Source organism: Malurus melanocephalus, unplaced genomic scaffold (genome assembly GCF_030028575.1).
Source record: "Malurus melanocephalus ecotype Western Australia unplaced genomic scaffold, MMel_1.1 scaffold_43, whole genome shotgun sequence".
Classification (NCBI taxonomy): domain Eukaryota; kingdom Metazoa; phylum Chordata; class Aves; order Passeriformes; family Maluridae; genus Malurus; species Malurus melanocephalus.
In genome coordinates, this window is record NW_026623275.1 from 2938286 (window position 1) to 2958007 (window position 19722).

The 19722-nt window shown below is 40.8% G+C and overlaps 2 protein-coding genes across 4 annotated transcripts in view; both read left to right on the forward strand.

Annotated features, from left to right (window-relative positions):
* Positions 1 to 7121, forward strand: part of CNKSR3 (CNKSR family member 3) — a 58393-nt gene extending 51272 nt beyond the window's left edge. Inside the window, exon 13 of the mRNA XM_057364879.1 lies at positions 890 to 7121. Within this exon, the coding sequence (XP_057220862.1) occupies positions 890 to 1188 (299 nt within the window). The 3' untranslated portion in view covers positions 1189 to 7121. The remainder of the gene's footprint in view (positions 1 to 889) is intronic.
* A 1777-nt stretch (positions 7122 to 8898) lies between these two features.
* Positions 8899 to 19722, forward strand: part of IPCEF1 (interaction protein for cytohesin exchange factors 1) — a 75168-nt gene continuing 64344 nt past the window's right edge. Inside the window, exon 1 of one of the 3 annotated variants that reach the window (XM_057364880.1) lies at positions 8899 to 9483. The gene's annotated coding sequence lies outside the window, so the exon portion shown is untranslated. Of the gene's footprint in view, positions 9484 to 10039; positions 18057 to 19722 lie in introns of those variants that run through there. The other 2 variants (XM_057364884.1, XM_057364881.1) reach the window with 2 other exon arrangements.

A 19722-nucleotide genomic window follows, 5' to 3' on the forward strand; every position in this document is an offset into this window, starting at 1 on the left:
TCATTTATGAAAGCTAAAATTATATGTACAATCAAAGCTGGATTCTRTTATTTTCATGCAAAAATAGAAGCTGATAACAAGAAGCATCAACCTGAAGGGATATTAGAAGTGAGCTAAATAACGAGTTTAACAGAGCGATCACCAGGTGGCAGGGCTGGTTTTTGTGCGTATGTTTTTTTGTTTGGTTTTGCTTTTGGTTTTGTGTTGCCTTTTTTTTAATATGTGAGTTGTACCTAAGTGCTGCAGGCTTGTATCCAAGCTGGACTGGATCAGAACCAAAGGCCTGCCTGGTCCAGTAGATGTCCAGCAGCAGCTGCCTTGGTCAGGTGTCTAGGGACGAGTCAAAACAGAAAGCATCACAAATCATTGGTCAAAACCTGGAAGGGAAGTACTTACATCTTCACCTGCAAAATTGATTTCTCTTGTCCAGAATAATAYTTGTAGCTTTTAAATTACTCACGAGTTACATTGAGAAACACATGGATTCAACTCTGGTCTCTTCAGCGTTTCGAATAACATATTAGAAGAAGGTTTGTTACATCTCACCCATGATGATGATTTGCACGAAGGCAGTCTGTGCCAGCATTTTTGGGATGTGTGAATCTGGAATATAACAGTCAAACAGTATTTTCTCTGTGTATGGAGTATAACAGTCAAACAGTATTTTCTCTGTGTATGGATTTATTTTGTTATTTGTTTTACTTAAAAAGCATTAAAGATGTAAAAAGCCATGTATCTATTGACAGCTGCTTATGTCCAGGTATTTTATGAACAAAACCCCAGATCTAGGTATTTGAAGTGTAAGCAGAAGACTTTTATAAAAATAGAAAACGTTAATGGAGGGTTTTGAAGTCAGCAGTAATTGGTTTTCCTCCTCCTGTTTGTACAGGTGACGATGTCCTCTGCAGGTACTTCAGTAACGAAAGGATACCCCCAATCATTGAAGAAACCCCCACCACACAGCACCCTCTCTCCAGGCCAGTGTCTGACAAGCACTTAGTGAGGGGAACGGATTATATTCGAGGCAGCAGATGTTTTGTGAATACAGACCTCCACAACAGTGCAACTATTCCTTTTCAAGAGGAAGGTGCTAAAAAATCATCGGTTACATCSTCCACAAAATCCTCCTCGACAGAGCCCTCGCTGCTGGTCAGTTGGATCACAAGACTGAAATTGTTGACTCACTGACTGCTGTCCCCAGTGCTGTTACCAAGTGCCTTTGCTCGTTGGTCAGGCTTCTCTACTTTGCAGCTTAACTGACACACAGTGACTAATGCAGTATTCTTTTCCTGGAGAATCTTACATTTTTGCCTTTTTGTTTGTCATTTTTGATGGATCAGAGGGTTTCATAATGCAAGGAGGGAAGAAAGATAAAGATCCAGTTCCTCTTCCTGGCCAAAAGCTGGAGGCATTTATTCCCGTGGAAATGAGTAAAATTTCAGTGAGGCAGAGGCCGCACATGACCTGGGAAATGCATAATGACTCAGAGGAAAGCAAAGCATTACTGTGAAGTCCAGTGGCACTTTAGTTGAATGCTCAGAGGCTGGTGTGACCAGCTGGGTGTCMGAGTATCCAGAGCTCACAGAAGTCGTGTCACTCTCCTGACCAGGACAGTAAGCAGGGAAACAGCAATTTTGTGCAACTCAGTGATGCTGTTTCATGTACTGCATAAGATCAGCCTTGTGAGGAAGAAGTAGAAGTGTTACTGTTCTTTCTCTGATGTCCAGAGTTCCTATGAAGTCTTAGGGAGAGAGTTCTCTTATTCAGAGATTTTAAGAAGTTGGACTAATTTAATTATAAATCAATCCAACCTTATATATAATCTATTTTATTGAAATCACAATACDAATAAGGAGCACTGAACAACTGCAGTGCTCATCTGTAGAGGTATATGGATTGCTACAACATGCCAAGGAAATGCATCTGTAGAGGTGGTAAAAGAATATATATTTTTCCTTAATTGTTTAAGAATGACTTGCTGTTAACCAAAGTAACCTTTTAAAGATAGTCCTGTTGGACTTACGAGAACTTTTYCAGTGGTTCAGTTTTTGAATGATGTGTTGTTTTTATGAAAGATATGTGCTATCATACACTACAATTGTAAGACATCTTGCTATTTTCTATATAGCTCTAATTTTTGCCCCTCCAGRATTTTAAAGTAGCATTGGGTATTTTGGGAGGAAAATAAAACTTGTTTAACAAAAGAGGAGGATATTAAAGAGCTATTGTTTAAGAAGGAATGTACATAAGATTGCTAGTATGCAAACWGTTGTGTTTGAAGTTATTTAAATGTTAAATATAGTTGTATATATTTTTACATTTAAACAGATATAGTTTCTACCTTCCTGTATTGCAGTATTGGGCACAGCTTAGTCAAATGAAAAGAAAATAAGATTTTGTATTACCTTCTAATTAYAAGACTAACTATTTTTGTAGATGGTACATTGCCAGCAGCCTTTACGCCTTTGGTCTTGCTATAAAGAAGGATTTATACTTAATAGTTGGTGGGGAAAGAGGGAAGTTAAATGCTAGTTTGCACTTTGGACTGGGGCAGGAATCACATGTGATAACAGGAGTGTTAAAAGCATGCTGTCATTCTGTCTGTGACGATGTGACCATTCTGCTGCAACAAGCTTATGAAGCTGCGTTACAGCCCCACAGAGAGGCAGGGTGTTTAATTCATTTCTCAATTAATTATGTTTGATTGTGATTCACTGATGAATGGGGGGGCTGGTTTGGACCTTTCTGATCAAAGCAAGTTATACTACATCTGTTTTGTGTCACTCTACTCCACTCCCTGAGATGGCATTCTGTGCTAGAGGCATGACCAGAACTGCTGCTGTGCAGTTCAACCCTACAACAGTTTGGTCCTGCCTCCARAGAAAGGGCTGAAACTGCCATGTTGTAGGCTCTGTGGTGTGGCATAGCTCAGCCTTAAATTGGCTGAACTGTTCTAAAGATGTTGTCTGAACAAGATTTTTAAAATGGAAATTTTCCTCATCTTCACTGTTGTTTTTTCTGTACTTTAAAAATTAATGGGGACCATTATGCTTAACTTCTTAGTGTGTATAATGAATATAGAGGATGCTCTACAGTTTAGGGATAAAAAAAGGTCCCACATATCTAGAAGTAAATCACAGCTGGTGTCTTTCTGGCTTAACCTGAGAAAAATTCTGCTATTATGCAAAAACTTGGCTCATCTTTTGATGTTGAAGATACACGTATCTCTCCTATCAAAAACTATGTCTAGGCTGACTTCCCTAAWGAGTGCAATGTACGTTTCCAGATGTCCTGCCACAGTAGAGTACTCCACAATACTCTGAATATTCTGTCATGGTGACAAAACAATGCAGTTAATTGGAAAAGATCATAAAGCCCACAAAAATGGAAAACTCATGCATATGTGTATAGTGAGGAATGTGCACTTTTGAAATCTTGAGCAGGCTTCTGTTTTAGTCTGTAGAAGATGTGAAAGCCAGTACTTTGGTTTCCTTTATATTACCATTGCAAGAAAATCCTATTTTGGATGGTGATGTGTGAGAGGAAATAAGACATAAAAATTAATATTAATGGCTTGTAGAGGCAGAGTTCAGGGCAATTCTCCAAGCAATGTGTTTCCTCTAGTGTTATGGACAATTAAATTAATCAGTGTTTGGATTCTGGATGACCAACAGAGGTGGACAGAATACTGAGAGTATTATACAAATGTTGTGCTAATGAGCCGATAACTTTTTCTTCCTCATAAGCAGGGCTTGTTTTAAAAACAACATGCTCCATATTCTTTGTGTTCATTGAACAGAAAGGGGAAGAAAATAAAAATCCAAAACTTAACCAAACCAGAAAACAGATGGTGAAGACTAGTTTTATAGTTGGAGAGGATAAAAAATTTTCTTCTTGCATAAATGTTCTTATTTTTTTTTTGCAAATCTTACATCCTGTTTTATTACATTGCCAGCAGGTAGTCTTCASAAACAAGCTCTGTACCTGCAACCACATCCTGAAAAGACCAAGTTAAACCCCTTATCAGGCTTTAACTTAGACCCTGATGATGAATTCAGCCCAAACTTTTTTTTCCAGGTTTTGCTTCTCTAGGAGCTTTTCTGCATTCATCATTCAGTTTATGGAATATCTTACACTTGATCTGGGCAGCAAGGCWTTTGTGTGCATACATTGTCAGAAATGCCTTTGCCAGCAGGATTGGTATCTYAGAGGAGTGTGAATGCTGGTTTCTGTCTTTGTTTTCTGCACGAAAATATTCTTCTCCCAGTTTCCACTGTACACCCTAGTGCACCATTTCRAAGTGTGAGATAGAAATGGTCATGGACAATTGGAGAGGTGTCCTTTGGAGTGTCCTGACTTTGTTCTGATGTCTTCTGTGTCTGTGGCTTCCTTCGTCTCTGTAACCTGAGCTTTACTTTGCACATGYTGTGGTTATGGAGCACATGTTCTTTGTGGCTGTCACATGGGAATGCTTTAGTCACCTTAGAAGCTATAGGGTTTTTATTATGGACAAGAGCTCTTGAGGAAGCCACTGACAACCCAGCATGTTCTGTGATTCACTTAAAATGTAAAAAGAGCACTCCAAAAAACCTGAGTTTGGAGAATGAGAAAAGAGGGGCCAGGCTAAGCTAAACATATGGGTCTGTGTTGTGTTGAATGCTGCTTCAGCTGCGTGGCAGTAAATCTGCAAAGAAAACACCCCACACAAACAACTGCTGTGTGCACATTTGTTTGTACCATTACACTGGTATGATGCTAGAATATGAAACAAGGGCAGTCGTTCAAAGTAGTTATATATAGCTCCACACGCCACACTTGAGCTGTGAGATGTATGACAAAAGCAGTCAGGAGCTGCTGTCAATAAGTAATTTCACCAAAGTCTGCTGCCTRTGCTGCTGCTGTATCAGTTTAAAATAGTAACCTCTCTTTGTCCTGTTTCCTTCACAATGCAAACCCAGCTCTCTGGCAAGTCCCTAACCATCAGTTTTGGGTTTATTTGTGATAGTTAGCAACTGCTGGTAAGATTGTGTCATTCCCACAGGGTTTCTTGCAGTGGTCCAAAAACTTAGTTTGGGTTATTGTGGACTTAATCCAAAAGTGGAAAGTCAAATTTGATAATGGTGTTACTGATCCAGTATCACTTGGATTTGGGATTTTTTTAAATACATACTAAATATGAAACAGACAGTTGTCTGTTTCACATACTTTGCCAGTATGAGGAAAAATGAGGATTACATACTTCATGGAGGAAAAAAACCCAGACCTCTGGGTGTCCTCCAGTTCCTGCCAGTGGGAGAAATGTGTTTGTTTTAGCATGACATAGAATAGATGTAAACATTTCTTTTTAAACCTCCCTGTGTGGTCACCTCAGTTATTCAGGATGATGTAAGCCACTGACTTTCTCCCTTAAGTGGTTATGAAGTTAACCCAGTATATTTTTTGGGGAGAAGGCAAAGAATTCTTTTCTAGGCAATTATGTGATTGATTAACAGTGTATGGAGACAGAGGAATTAAGCATAAAGTGCCAGAGAGTGCCGAGTTACAGGGAGAATCCTTGGGGTCAGTTTATGGTTTCTGTTTGCTCTTTGGGCCCTGGTGAGGGTGAGTGCATGGTGACAGCTCGACAGCAGCCAAGGAATCAGAGGGCAACTCCASTTTACTGTGCCATCTTCACCAAAGTGGGTTAGTTGCTTGAGCTGTTTTGTTGGTTGGTTGTTTCCCCCACCTACTGAAGGAGTGTAGACCTCCTTCAGTACAAATGAGCCAGAGTAGGAACTSTTGGAATGTACCTGTGGAGCAAACCTGAGAAGATCTGATGGAGCACTGGGCTGTGCTTGCTGATGGTGCTCAGCCACCCCCTGTTGGATGAGCTTGGGGAGGGCCTTTGCAGGTAAGGAGCCTCAGACCTTTGTGACTTGGCTTAGAGGCTTTTTTGTTTAGGCAGTATTTATTGAGAAGCATAAAATATGCCACTTTCTAAACTGATATTTAATGTTTTGACTGTGTAGTTAATGTTTTCTTTTTCCCAAGTTATTCCATGCTTCTTGGTGCTACTTATTAATGTATTTTTCTCCTTCATCCCCCATTAGCTGTTTTCAGTACAAATGAAATCCTCCCATATTTCCTGTGAAAATGTTTGTAATGCCAAGTAGTCACAAATGAGCCATAAAATTTTAATCTGTAAACTGTAAAAGAACCCCAATCAAACAAAACTCCAAAACACAGGAAAAAACTTATCTTTTCTGCCGTGTGAATAGCAACTTCAAAAATAATAATGAATAATAACAAAACTTAAGGATTTTGATCCAGGTAAAAGATCAGCCAGATTTTAATGGCTGCATCTTGGGTGATTTGATTTTATTACATGATACTAGAAAGTAGGGGCTGTARTTCAGGTATTGCAGATTCTTACAGAGCAGCTGTGATGTTCTGTGTCTCCACAGAAGATGACCAAAGGCTGTCTTAGGTGTAACACAATTCTAGCTGAGACTCTTTGCCAAGCCCACTGAATGTCCCATTGAACACACAGAAGTCTTAATATTTTCTGGCATAGTCCTTGACCATTCTGTTTTCTGGCGGGAAGTTGGTGTAAGTTCCTATAAGTCAATAGGATAAGTACAAAATAAAATTATGCCCAAAATTAATTATTTCCCTTTTCATCTGTTCTTCTTCCTCCCTGACCTCCTCATTATATTGGGGCCAAGGGACTTTCCAAGAATTTATTGCACAAACAAACAGCTATAAAGCCTTTAATATTTATAGCAYAATCAGTTTGTTTTGATGTCTGAGATAGTTTTGGCCAGAGCCTTCCAGCAAAAATAATGCTGCCCACAAGAAAATATTTCCAAGCTCTTGATTCCTTTAAGAATTCCTCTCTGCTTTGTAAACTGTTGGCTTAGACTCTACTTTGAAGCTACTTAGACCACCCCAGGCAGTCCTTGGTCCTTTAGGTCTAAACACATTGGCTTCTTATYACTGGTTAGGAAGAAAGGAGTGTTTTTTCTCCTTTTTCAGARTTTTGTGATTCTGGGTTCACAGGTTGCATTGGAGAGATGAGGGTGGACCTCCTTCCCTTCCCTGTCTGCCCTACCCTGTTGTCTGTGCAGGTGGGGTGGAGGGACGAGAAAGCAAGGGGAACCYCAGCAGCTGAAGCAGCAGCTCCTCTCTTCCCTTCCTCCTGCTCAGGAGATGACTGACAGGCCTCCAAATAAAAGGTTAATGGCACAAGATACGTGGTTTGCAAAGKTTTTTTTTTTTCCTGGGGAGCTGTGGGATCATTGTGGAGGGATGATGTGTTGGCAGAGGGAATGTGAGGGAGCTGTTAYTGAAAAAACAAAAAGGTTTGGCAGCGTATGAGTGCCTGGTATGGCACAGTCATGTTTCACCTAGTGCTGCACMGAAAGGCCTTTATTAAAGCCCAGTGGACAAGGGAGCTGGGGCTGTCTGGGAGAGGCAGCGAGGCAGATACCCCGGGATGCTCTGGCATGGGTGGATCTGGCCACAAGGAATGCATTTGACCAGCTACTGAATGTGACTGGTTGTTGTGCTTGGGATGGATGTGGTCTGTGTGGGAAATAAAGCTTCTGGCAGGATGTGGAACAGGCTCAGGTTTCGGCAGCGTGACTCATTYTCCCAGTGGTTGACCAAGGGGGGAAGCTGTGATGGGCAGTACTCTGCTGTCTTGCTTGCTATCAAGAAACATCAGGGAGTGAAAACAAGCTTCACCAGAAATTTGAAGTTCAGAAACCCTGAACCACCCATGGTAACCAAAGCRCATGACCTCTCCCTCAGCACATTCCTGCAAATGTGGATTTTTCATCTAGTTTGCAATGAAGTATTTGGTGTGTTTTCAAACTGCCGAAGATTTCAGGCCCCCTCTGGTCTCACACAGTGCTGCTCATCTGAAGAGAGACATCTTGGCCAGGGAGGCTGACTCTGKCAGTGTTGACTTGGGCAGAAGCTGAAAAGTGAGAATTGCATCACCCTGGCTAGTGTGATACAAGCTCTTTGGGTTGGATGTGTGTGACATGTCTACATTTTAAAATGAGTTGGAAGTCATAAAATCACAAAAGCCATTAGTGGGAGAAGAGATGCTGCTAAAACACAGTCCTCTGCTTGCTTTCCGGTGTTTGCCTAGTTTGCAGCCCTAAGACAAAATTGCAGGTGTTGCCCTAGTGAAAAACAGCACATAGGTGACCCTAAAGCAGCACATAGGTGACCCTAAAGGCTCATATGTCATTCAAAGCACAGGCCAATCAACACTTCTGTTGTGTTTCTCTAGGTCTTGAGTGATTTCTGGTGGTGACCAGTCTGTTCAGTCTGTTGCCACCTTCTCCTTTGCTCAAGGTGCCCTTGCTGAGCACCTCRGGCAGTTTCTGCATTGTCACACTCCTGTGCCTGCAGAAGGCAGTGTTGTRCTCAACGTGCTTGTGCTGCTTTTGTACTGGAGGTTAAATAAGAAATCCTCCTGCCAAGTAAACAGGGCTCGTCTGGCAAGAGGTTCTGTCCAATGCAGCACTGATTGCTTCTTCTACTTTTTGTGACAAATCTGATTGGTTTAGTAGAGCTGTTTCTGATTTGTGACTGAAGGGGTGAAAAGAACTTAGGGTCTTGTTGAGTAAGAGGAGTCAAATGAAYATTTGAACAAATTAATAAAGGCCAAGGAAACTAGGGAATTAAAGCCAGGCACTAATTCTTTATCTGGACAGTGCTAAACAAAAAATACACCAAGTAAATGTGTACATGTTTTACATGTGTACATTTGTTTTACATTTCAGTCTACCATCTGGAAACTTAATATTATTATTCCCCTACAAGTTTCTAGACAGTGAACTGCAGSTAATTGTGGGCTACTTATGATCAAGCTCTGCTGCGTATTGTGCTGTTGTATTTTGGGAGACTGCTTGCAGTATCTGCCTTGTCTGTTCCTTCCCTGCCCTCCCACTCTAAAACCAATGTACATCATGTCAGGTGGCTTTCAAAATTATAAGCTTATGACTGGATCCTCTTTTCACTGTCCTATTCAGTTCAACTTTTGAGAACAATATGGAATGTATTTTTAAAGACTGAAGATGCTGTAATACTCAGCACAGGTAGATGTAATTATTGATAGATTTGGGAACTGGAGCCATCCTAAGGGAACAGATACGCTGCTGTATTTAAGAAGAAAAGTTGTTCTTCAAGTAGAAATTGTGTTATGTACTTGGACTATTAAATACACATTTGCTTCAGAAATGCACAAAGCACTATTTGTGTGCCACTTAAAGTTCACATGGAAAAGCTGAATCATCCAAGCCATCTGAATGATGCACGCTACTTGGTAGTTGTTTTCTTCAGCAGGCAGCTGGTGATCTCTCTTCCTGTATTTAGGGCTTGGGTGGGGGAGGAAAAGGAAGACAGAAAGGACTCTCCAGGCAGGGGGGGAGCTCTGTTGCTTCACATGTGCATATTTTACGGTTTTCCTGAGATCTCTCTAAATTCGTGGTAAGTTAAAACTATATTCAGAGGGTTGAAGAGACAATAGACATTACATCTAGGTTATAAAGTGTTTTTATTTTAAAGTAATTATGCTCTATGAACTTTTTAGGTATGATTTGCTCACTCTATTTCAAGCAGTTCTTCATGGGGGATGACATGGGGTGTGTGCTAGAGCTGGGGATCCTTCAGACTTGGTAGCTTCTGTGACTCCTGCTCTCTTCTTGAAATGAGGAGGTGAATTGTGAGAYTTGTTGCCTCAGTCACCAGCCAAAAAATGGTAACTCAATTTCTCTTGTGCTGCCCATGCTGTAAAGTTAACACACAATTTACATGTTTGCGTGCTGAAGCTCAGTGGTGGTGAAGGGCTGTTTAGTGCTGGAAAATCTCCCAGCTAAGGAGTGGGACAGACATGTGACAGGGCTGGGGGAGCAGTAGTTTTGCAGACAACCCCTCACATACTCCCTGCAGCTATATCCTTCGTTTTCCACATATAGAATGTATCTATTTTTTCTGTGGGATATTTTGTTTGTATTGACATTGGTGAAGAAGTTTTTATTTTTTTTTTTTTTAATGATCTGTCCCTTTATTACAGTATCTTACCTATTTAGATTGTAAGATATTTTTTAGCAAGCTATGTCTTGTAGTTTTGACTTCCTGAGTGTTCTGGGTTGGGGATTTAATTGCCCTCTATTGTACTTAATAGTGCAGTTCAAAGGATCTAAAGAGCAGCGGAATGGAAAAAGCAATGCAGAGAGGCTTTGCCTTATCTTATTTGCCTGACTTTTCTTTGGGTTTTCTTTTCCTTTCCTCAAAGCTGAAGAGGGACACAACCAGCAGGCATTCAAATCTTCCTTTGAGCCTAAACCAAACTGTGACTGTGCCAATATGACTAACGAACTGCCTGGGAACTGATGGCAAATTGCTTGTATTTTTAACCAACACAGAACAGAAAAAAAGGGTTGGGGCTCTGGTTCTCAGCAGATTCTTTARGAGAGCCTCTCATTAGCTGTGCTAGGGGGGCACTTCCATTCCTTTTGGTGACTGTCAGTGCCTACAGTGGCCTGAAGTCCTTACCCACAGCAGGTGGTTTCAGTGAGGGTGCAGAAAACATTGGCCTTTGAGAAAATATTAAGTCAAACTATTTTGCATTGTCTGAAGAAAAGATGACTGCATTGGTATCATAAGAACAAACATTACAAATTCATGTTAGAAATTTATAGGACAAGAGACAATAAGCATAAATTACAGCACAGAGCTTGAATTTGGTTGAAAAACCTGATGTGAAGGAGAGTTAAGCACTGGTTTAAGATGCTGAAGGGAGCTGTGGAACCTCCATTATTTGATGTCTTTAGGAACAGGTTAGGCAGCCTCTGTCAGAAAAAGCCCGAGTAAATTGATCCTGCTGGGAGGGACAGGCTTAAGATCTCTTGATGTCTCCACAACCTTATGAATTTGCAGAGATGTGAGCAGGCTGTATGCGATTGTGTCCTGGTAGAGCTCATCGAGTGCTTTCTGGCCTTTCTGGATAAAAGACACCATACACACTTCACCATAGCCCTAGTGAAATTTGGAGGTTTAAAGGAGCCTGAAGCAATCGAATGCATGAGAAGATTCAGTTCAGGGGCACCACACATGAAAGAAGGACAGGKAGCAGTAAGATTCAGAATCACTAATTTTGCAGTTTTGTAGTTATCTGGAGTAAAATCATCATCTTCTAAAATTACCATTGTCATTCCTTCAGTCAAGGCACTGCAGAACAATGAAAAAACAATGCTATTTGTTTTGAAGAATTAGTGAGTTTTTCCTCTTAATAGAAGGAAAGTGTTAGGAATGGTGCTACGCTTTGGAGTTTTTGAGGGAAAGCATATTGATAGTTCTAAAATATAGTTTGGCCTTTGAAAATCAAGACAATAGACCTACAAAATCTGCTCTTTTGTGCTGCTTCCTGATAGAGCTTGAAAGACATATCCYGGCACCCCTGCCATTTCTAATGTAGCTTTTAATTTTTAAAAAGGAAAATAGCTTGTGGACAGGTAGGGTAGCTCTGTGCTTATGGGAGTAGCTTATTTCTGTATGTAAGTTCCTTGTTAAAACAGGCTGTGAAGCAAAAATGTACCCACCTTCATSTTTCAACCAATGGGTGGCCCAGGGATATGAACTTTATGGGGACACACACAGGTGGCATTGTACCAAGAAAAATAATTTCTCACGCAGTGCAAATCATCAGTGGCCAGAGTCTCCAGAAAGCAGCAGCAGATGTCCTGAATATTTTGACATTCAAGTCTGTAGAAAACTCCAAAGAGGGGGAAGTGAAAGAATGGTGGCAAGTCTCTTGCAAGCAGTTTTAGGGATGTGGGACTTCATTTGCACATGAGTGCGACAGCTCTCTTCAGCAAAAAGCATGGTGGGAAGTGGGATAGATTTCGTCTTTTCTACMACTCAAAGGACTGAGCCATCTGCTTTTCCATGTCGTCAAGGAACAGTGTCTGGTCTGCTGGCTTTATCTCTTCYGTGGGCTATTTACTCTTTCCATAGGTAACACAAAGGCTTCTTCAGACCTGTAGTATTGCCCTCACTATGATTCAGTGTGCACGTAAAGCCAGTAGTTATTTTAGGAAGCAATAGCTGAGTCTGTGCATCAGATTTCCAGATACATTTTTGGGCAAGTTTTCAGATAATCCACTTAAATGCAGTTAAAATGCTTTGAAGATATCAAATGCCACATTACTGATAAGCACTGATTAGTCATGCAAATAAATGGAGATGTTTTAATTAGGGCAAAATCAACATGACTTTTACTGTGGAAAAGAGCCTGTGCAAACACATTAAATAGGTAATTTATTAGTGGGAACAACCTGTGATTAAGGGTGCTGTGTTTTAACTTCTCGAGGAGAATAATATACTTAGCAAAGTAGCAATGCAAGAGAGTAACATCTTGATAAGCTAAAAACCAATAACATCTGTTTTTCAAAGTATTCATAAAATTATAAGTTAGGTATTTGCCTCTTTATGTCTGCTTGAGCCACAGTACAACTCCAAGTAATCTACTCCAATGTACTGCCTGAAATGTGGCAGCCTTGCCATCTGGTCAATCTGAGAATGCTTACATATCCTGTGGTGCTATAGTAGCTTTGTTCTAGGATTTGTCGTCACTTTTCTGCCAGGACCCTTTCTTCTTGCAGTAATTTTTTTGTGTGTGCCTGTGACCTGCCAGCACCCTGACTGGGAGTGACAGCAAGTGACTGGAGCGTTTGCCACGAGGCCTTCTGGTGTTATGTAGGTGTGTGAAGTGTTACTGGGTCATTCTATATGTACTTCAGAGTCACTTTGGCATGATTGTGCACTTATRTGTAAGGTGAATAGGAATGGATGCTGGGATCAAGGTACTCTTATGCTACACTTGCTCAGGAAGGCTGCTGAGAGTTGGAGCCAGACCTTTCATGTTCTTGGATATGGTTGCACGCTGTGCTGTTGCTTTCCTTGGAATCAGGATAGGGTACCTCTGTGACRAGGAATGGAGCAGAATATCAGACTGTTGTTACTGATATGTGTGTGTTTATCACCTTTGACAATATATCTGGGCAATGTRAGTGATGAATATTTGATAGACTATGGGAATACAACCCTGAAATGATTCCTTGTCTCTTTGTTTTTGGTGCCAGGGCTTGTTTATAGTGRAGTGTGCCAAAGTTAACCTCCAATTAAAAATCAGGAGAGGCAACAGTTTACCCCATGGTAAACACCACGTAGTGGCTCAATTTACTCTCTGTCAGTTAGTCACAACACCCACAGTCTTTTTAATTTATGACTAAAATGCAAAGGTGTAATGTAAGTGGATTTTCCAGTCTGGTTTCCTAGTTCCAGTGGAATTTGCCTGAGCTTTATGTAAGTATAAAAGTATTTACATGTGTGTATGCCTGTGGGWGTGTGTATATAACCATGTATTGAATTCTGTTTCAACTACCCCACCGTAATATTTATTAGAGATGGAATGGCGTGACCTGTCAGTTTCAGATTTGCTCTTTTACCTTTGCTAAAAACCTTCCAAAGAGCTTAGGCTTWCAAACTACAGTCAAGGAACACAAGTCTGTTGTTGCCATATTTCCCTGCCCACACAGTCCCCTTTCCTAAAAAGAGGATAAAACCARACTCAAGGGAAAGCTTTAGTGAAACACCTKATGTATAACTTCACACTTTATGCCTATAGGASTAGTATTTCTCTCTTTTTTTTTTCCCCCTTAAACTGAGAATATGCAACAATAAATTTTCACAATCATGAGGTTACAATGCCTAGTGAGGTAGGTATTTAAAGTACCTACAAAAGTTCAGTGCAAAACCTATTTTTAATCATTGCAATTCTCCTTCTAGTGTAATGGTTACACTCCAAGTGCAGCTGTGTCTGTCTCTGCCTTTTCAAAAAGAAGTCAAATTTCATTTAGAGTTGTGCTTTGAAAAAAACCCAAACAACTGCTGTGACTTCATGACCTTTCTAAAATGTGTTCTCTGCCTTTTAAATAGGGACTTTCACTTGAAGGAATTTACARCAGATTTTCCTCTCAATCCTTCACACTTAGATCTTGGCTTCATTCCAGAGTGTAAAAACTAGATTTGTAATTGCCTTATTTACAAGGTAGGGTTTTCCCTTCTCGTTATTTGCTTAACTTGGCGGAGTGTAGACTATCAGGCGCCACTTAACCTTCTTAAAAAATGTTTTATTTCTCTTCTTTTTCTGATAAATATCTATTTATTCTCCTGGAAAACCATCAGAACAGAAAAATCAGATTATTCTGAATGTAATTTGTAGTATGAGACTGGGTTTAACAGAAGGGAAGAAACTAGATAAAGTTGTCCTCTATTTGATTAGTAGACAATTTGACTTAACATTCACGTTGTACTTTTTTCCCTGAAAATTACAGACCTAGATAAAATTTGGGTAAAACAGTGGTCTGAATTTTCATTCCAGGCTTTAAACAAGACTCAAGCATGGTAAATGTTCTGGGGAGCAAAACCATTACTCCCAATGGCTTATGGCTTGACTCTGTGGGTTACTTATTTATTTTTACCTTCAGTCTCTGCCTCATGGATACCTGACTGGCTCTAGAATATGTGGAGACAGCACAGGGACACTTGTCAGGGACACTTATGCTTCCAGGACATCCTCAAGCCTTTTGCTCCCAAATGTGCCATCGTGTGCTCTTTGGCTTCCCTGCTGTCCAAAACAGGTCCCTGTCAGTGCTTTACTCTTCCCAATGATCCTATCAGCAGGTCCCGGAACCAGCATTCTCTTTAGGAAGAGAAAGTTTATGGGGTGAGAGGGAATATAGTCCAGGGACTAACAGGCTAAAAGAGGGATCCTGAGTGAGCTGGTTATCCTCCCATTGTCTGTCTTGGGACCCTGATAGACCCTACATCAGTCTCTGCTGGTTTTGGCCAAGATGGTTTTGCTTGGTTTGGGAACTTCCCCGTGAGCATGCAGACAGCGGGTTCACATTACACATTATCCAGATTTATTTCAAATGGATCCATGCAAAAAGCTAGTCCTTGTCTGGAATTTCTGGCCAATGTTTTTTTGCCATGTTATTTAACCTTTTTGCAAATATTGTGTGAGCAGCTGGCACTTGCAGTCTGACTGTGATGCCCTCAGGGTTTTATGTGTGTGACTGCTGTAGGAGGGCACCACAGTAATTTCTCAGCTGGTTGGGCTGCTGAGGGCATGTCAGTGGTGACTAACCCTGGTTGGATTTTCTAGTCTACTCAGCCCTCTCTTTCTTCCTATCTCCAATGGACTGTGAAAATATTCTGAATGTTACAAATTGACTTGTTTGTGACAGTGCAACAGGCAGATTATTTATCACAGCCTGGTGTACAAGTCCTTAGGRAAATATTTTTTTACATGGTTTCCTACTTGGGGTTTTTTTATGGCATTTGACTGCTTGGCTGAGCTGTGTGGGTCTCTGCTCCTTACAAACTTCTGCAGTGGGAGAAAGATGTTTTATTGTTCTGGGTGGATGAATGTTGGTATTCGTACAAAACACAGACTGTCTAGTCATGCACATTAAAAAAAATCCATTCCAGATAATGATGACAAAAAAAGGAACATACATAMRTCAAATAGGTCATATTCTGTAAATRCAGACAGTAGATGACTTAGGTCTTGATCCTGCAGGCATTCATCAGTGCGTGAATACATTTCTGTAGCACTGTTGACTTTCAGGACTGCTCAACTTCGTACGATTAGTCCAAAGGCTATGGAATACCCGTAGTCATTTTGTGAAACTCATCTAGTTTAAAGTGTTACCATCTTCAGGCTGTGGTCATAYATATTTTGTATTTCCTCACTGGGGAAGGCCACCCCAGTCACAGAGGTGACTGTAGCTGTTAACTGGGAACTGGTAAGCTGTGAGTGCAGGTCCAAGGGCTGCTGCAGCCCTGCTTTCCTTCTTGCATCTATCTTGCAGGAAAAGGAATACCGGGGTGGAGAAAGTAATGTTGAACTCTCATACTGTAAAGTTTTATAAAAGTGAATACTTTCAGAAGTGTGGGGCAACCAAGAACAGCCATGGCTCTTTGTGTTTCCTATTTGGGTTAATAGGGTGACTGACATTCTATACTGTGTATAGCTTATTGCAAGATTCAGGTGTGGAAATTCTTATAAATGCCTTTTAGTTTGACATGAGGAAGGAAATGTAGAATGGCTTGTTTGGCCTCATCTGTGAGCTAAAACAACCAAATAAAAAGAGGACTTCGGAGATAAATCACTGTTTAAAACCATTCTGTTTAAAACCATCAAAARCAAGATTGAATTTATTAGATAGATATAGTTATCTTTTTTAAGAAAAGAGATTTAAAGCACATAAATGTTCCATATGGTTCCAGTGAGCACTGATAGTATTTTTAACTATACTTTTTGATATCTTGAARGCTTGTGAGGTGTGCTTGTGTCTCAGCAGACATTGAGCTGATGCTCATTCCCACACCATCTCACTGTTGTTGAATTGMCTGAAATGTGAAAGTCCAGATATCTCCTTAGGGAATGGTCTCATGCTTTATCATGTGCATGTGTATTATCAGAATTCAGCTTTGATTGATTTCATGCCAGYGAAAAATAATGTGTAGCTGAGTGATAATGGAAACCTGGATACAATTAATAACAAGAGAAGAACTTGAAGGGAAAGAATGAGAACAGGAAGCCTAATCTTCAGCTTTTCTATATATAGAAAACACCTCAAGGGTAAGCACATACTGTGTTGTACAAATACATTTAAAATGTGTTTTGTAGGCACATATTTTCAATGTGTTGTCATGATCAGAAACACATGTAGACTCTGAGAAGTTATGTGAAGCATGCAGTGCCCTTCCTCATGCACATAAGTAAGAGTTATACACAGCGTATATGTGCGTAAATATTTAGCTGGAGCAACAGCCACATAAGGAATGCTTCAGAACCATCCCCAAGTCAGGAAACCACAAATTACAGGTCTGAAATTTACCACACTGGCATGYCTACATAAATAAAACCAACTGGAAAGATAGGAGAGAGGAAAAACACATTTACAAATAGTATTAGATTAGAGAAGAGGAAAAATGCTAAACTCTTTTCTTGGCTCTAATCAGAAGGCAAAAGGTTACTACAGGCAGGAGCTTGCAGACTTTAGCTAAACATCTTCCTGGTGCTGAGGATGAGTCTTGGTTTTTGTTTATTATGCATGCAATCAGGGCTTTACACATAATCATTATTTTGATGGAGGCCAAGMAGGGGCATGGCTGGATTTGTTTTTTCCCTTTCCAGGTACTTTGTCATCATCTTGCTCCCTCTTTATCTCTGCCAAGTCTTTGGGATGGGATGATGTCATTGTCTTTATCTACATGTTATCTACCATGGTGAGCCCTTGATCCTGACCAAGGGTGTTGGCTGTCTCATGAATGCTGGATTAAGGAGCAGCCATAGGAAACCTGAATTTCTCTTGCAGACACTTCAGTAGAGTAAATACAAGTGATACTTGCAAAACCACCAAGACAACTGCTAGTTGTCACAAAGCCTTATATAGGCCTTGTTACATCAGTCCTCTTCCAGCCCTCCCACCCTTAGCCTGTGCCAGAGCAAACTCCCAGAGCTCCTCTTCACACTCAGCTGTCACACTTGTAGCTCAGACTCTGCTGCAGCCGGGCTGATGGAGGCTTGGAAAAAGCAGCTGCCTTGAATGATCAGTTGTTTCTCAGCCCCAGATGTGCCTGGAACTGAAGCACAGMAGGTAAAATGCAATCCTTGGAACTGAACAGTAAGAAAAAGGGGTGTCAGGAGATCTGAAGAAAGGAAGCAAAGTGACCGTGTGTATKTGGAGTTGTCTTTCTGTCTCTGAAGAGATTTCACTGAGCAGAAGTTTAATTGGCTGGGATGTGGAGCATCACCACGTGGTAGAGCAAGGCAGGTGCTCATTTCATCTCCTACTCAGGTCTGCAACTGGTGAGAAGGTAGCAAGAATCTCTGCTCTTCCTCCTGCAGTCTTCTTGGAGCTCTGCCCATGTCCTCTGCTTCAACAGCTTGGAGGATGTAAGGGAAGAAGAAGGGAAAGCATTATGTAAGTTGAGGAAACTTCCTCATTATCTAGCAATGTCTGAATTTTTTAAATAGAGGGGATAAAAAGAATTTTCTTGAGATTGAATGTAATGAAACTAGATCTGAACTCACAGGTTCAGCTCCATCATCTGGCTCTTCTGTGAAAAAAAAAMCGGAAAACCAACAAACAGACTGAGAAGGTTACTCTGTAAGTGTCTGGAAGCTGGAGACTTTCTATAGGAAAAGGATGGGTAGGTTTAAAAAGTTTAGTTCTTTCCTTGGGTTCTGCTGCCAAATATCATAAGTGGATGTTGCACATAACCCTAAGAAAAATGACTGTCAAGGATACATTGGCACTAATGCTGTTATGTGAGAACTGGAGCACTGGTAGGACCTGGATCAGAGAAGTTTCTGTGTTAGGGCACCTCTTGTTCTTGCTCCAAGAGCTGACTTCTGGCCATTGTAACTGTGGCATTGCCATCAGCTTCATTAACTTAAAATCACGGCATTTCGGTCTTTGCATATTTTTTTTTTTGTTTCCTGTGGTTGAGAGGCTAATTGCTGCTGTTAATGAGGTAGATCTCAGTTGGCATTTAATAACAAATATTCATTTTGGGTGCTAACTGGGGACTGCAATCCCCACATTGGGGAGCAGCGTTCCCTAGTGTTTTGTGGATTCACATCTGCCCTTCATAACACTTCCATCTGCAGGAGAGAACAACTTGTTTTCTGTGGATGGGTTGAGGAACCAGGACCGAGGTAAACCAAGTTTGCTCAGCACTGCAAAGCAAATGGGGGAATGGAAAGGCCTTGAATAGTAAACCAGTGCTCTTCTGCAGCTGGACTACCTTCCCTGCTGTCAGTCTCCTAACTGTGCAGTTGGTGTGGATAAATCAATAGGACGTGGCAGTGGTCACTACCAGTTATTCAGTCTTTGAATCTCTGCTTGGTGGGGTTTCTGCGCCTAAGAGGATTCACTTGAGCTGGATAGTGAAGAACATTAAAAAATKAAGTCTGCAAGTTAGCCCTGAGAAAAAACATATGGTTAGATATTTCTCTGTCCAAGATGAGTTTAAAATTTTCTTTCTAGGTTTTAGTTCCCTCCTCTGATCTGTTTGGAGTGATTCCACTTTTTGTTTTTGGTGGCAACAGAAATGGTCAGTGCCTAAATCTTAATTGTTGAATTCTTGTGGATTAGAAGGAACAGTTTTCCTTACTGGAGAARGGATAAGGAAATGGTTTTTCTGTGGTATGGAAAAGTCATGCAAAGGGCGGCTTAGGGTTTGTGTTTTCTGGTGTTTTTGCTGCTGTCTCCATTGCGTGCATACAGAGTGGTGCTTTTGGGGACAAGATGGCCATACTGCTGCCACCTCCTGCAGCWGGAGGCTGAGCAGACAGCTGCGGGAGGGGGTGCCTATGCTGGGTGCAATTATTGAAATGAAGTTGCCATCTCTTACAGAATTTAGTAGAGTCAGATTTATATGTAGCATTTCTTCTAAAATATCTTCATATCTWGTTCCTAAAAGCTTTTTTAGCTGGATGTTATGTTCCCTTTGACTTCCTCCAAAAGAAGAGAAATATGTGATAAGGCAGGGTTGGGATAGGACACTTAAATATTTAATTTGACCACAATTTGTGGGATTAAAAATTGGTTACAACTTGTGATTTCTTGAATACCTTGTAAATCT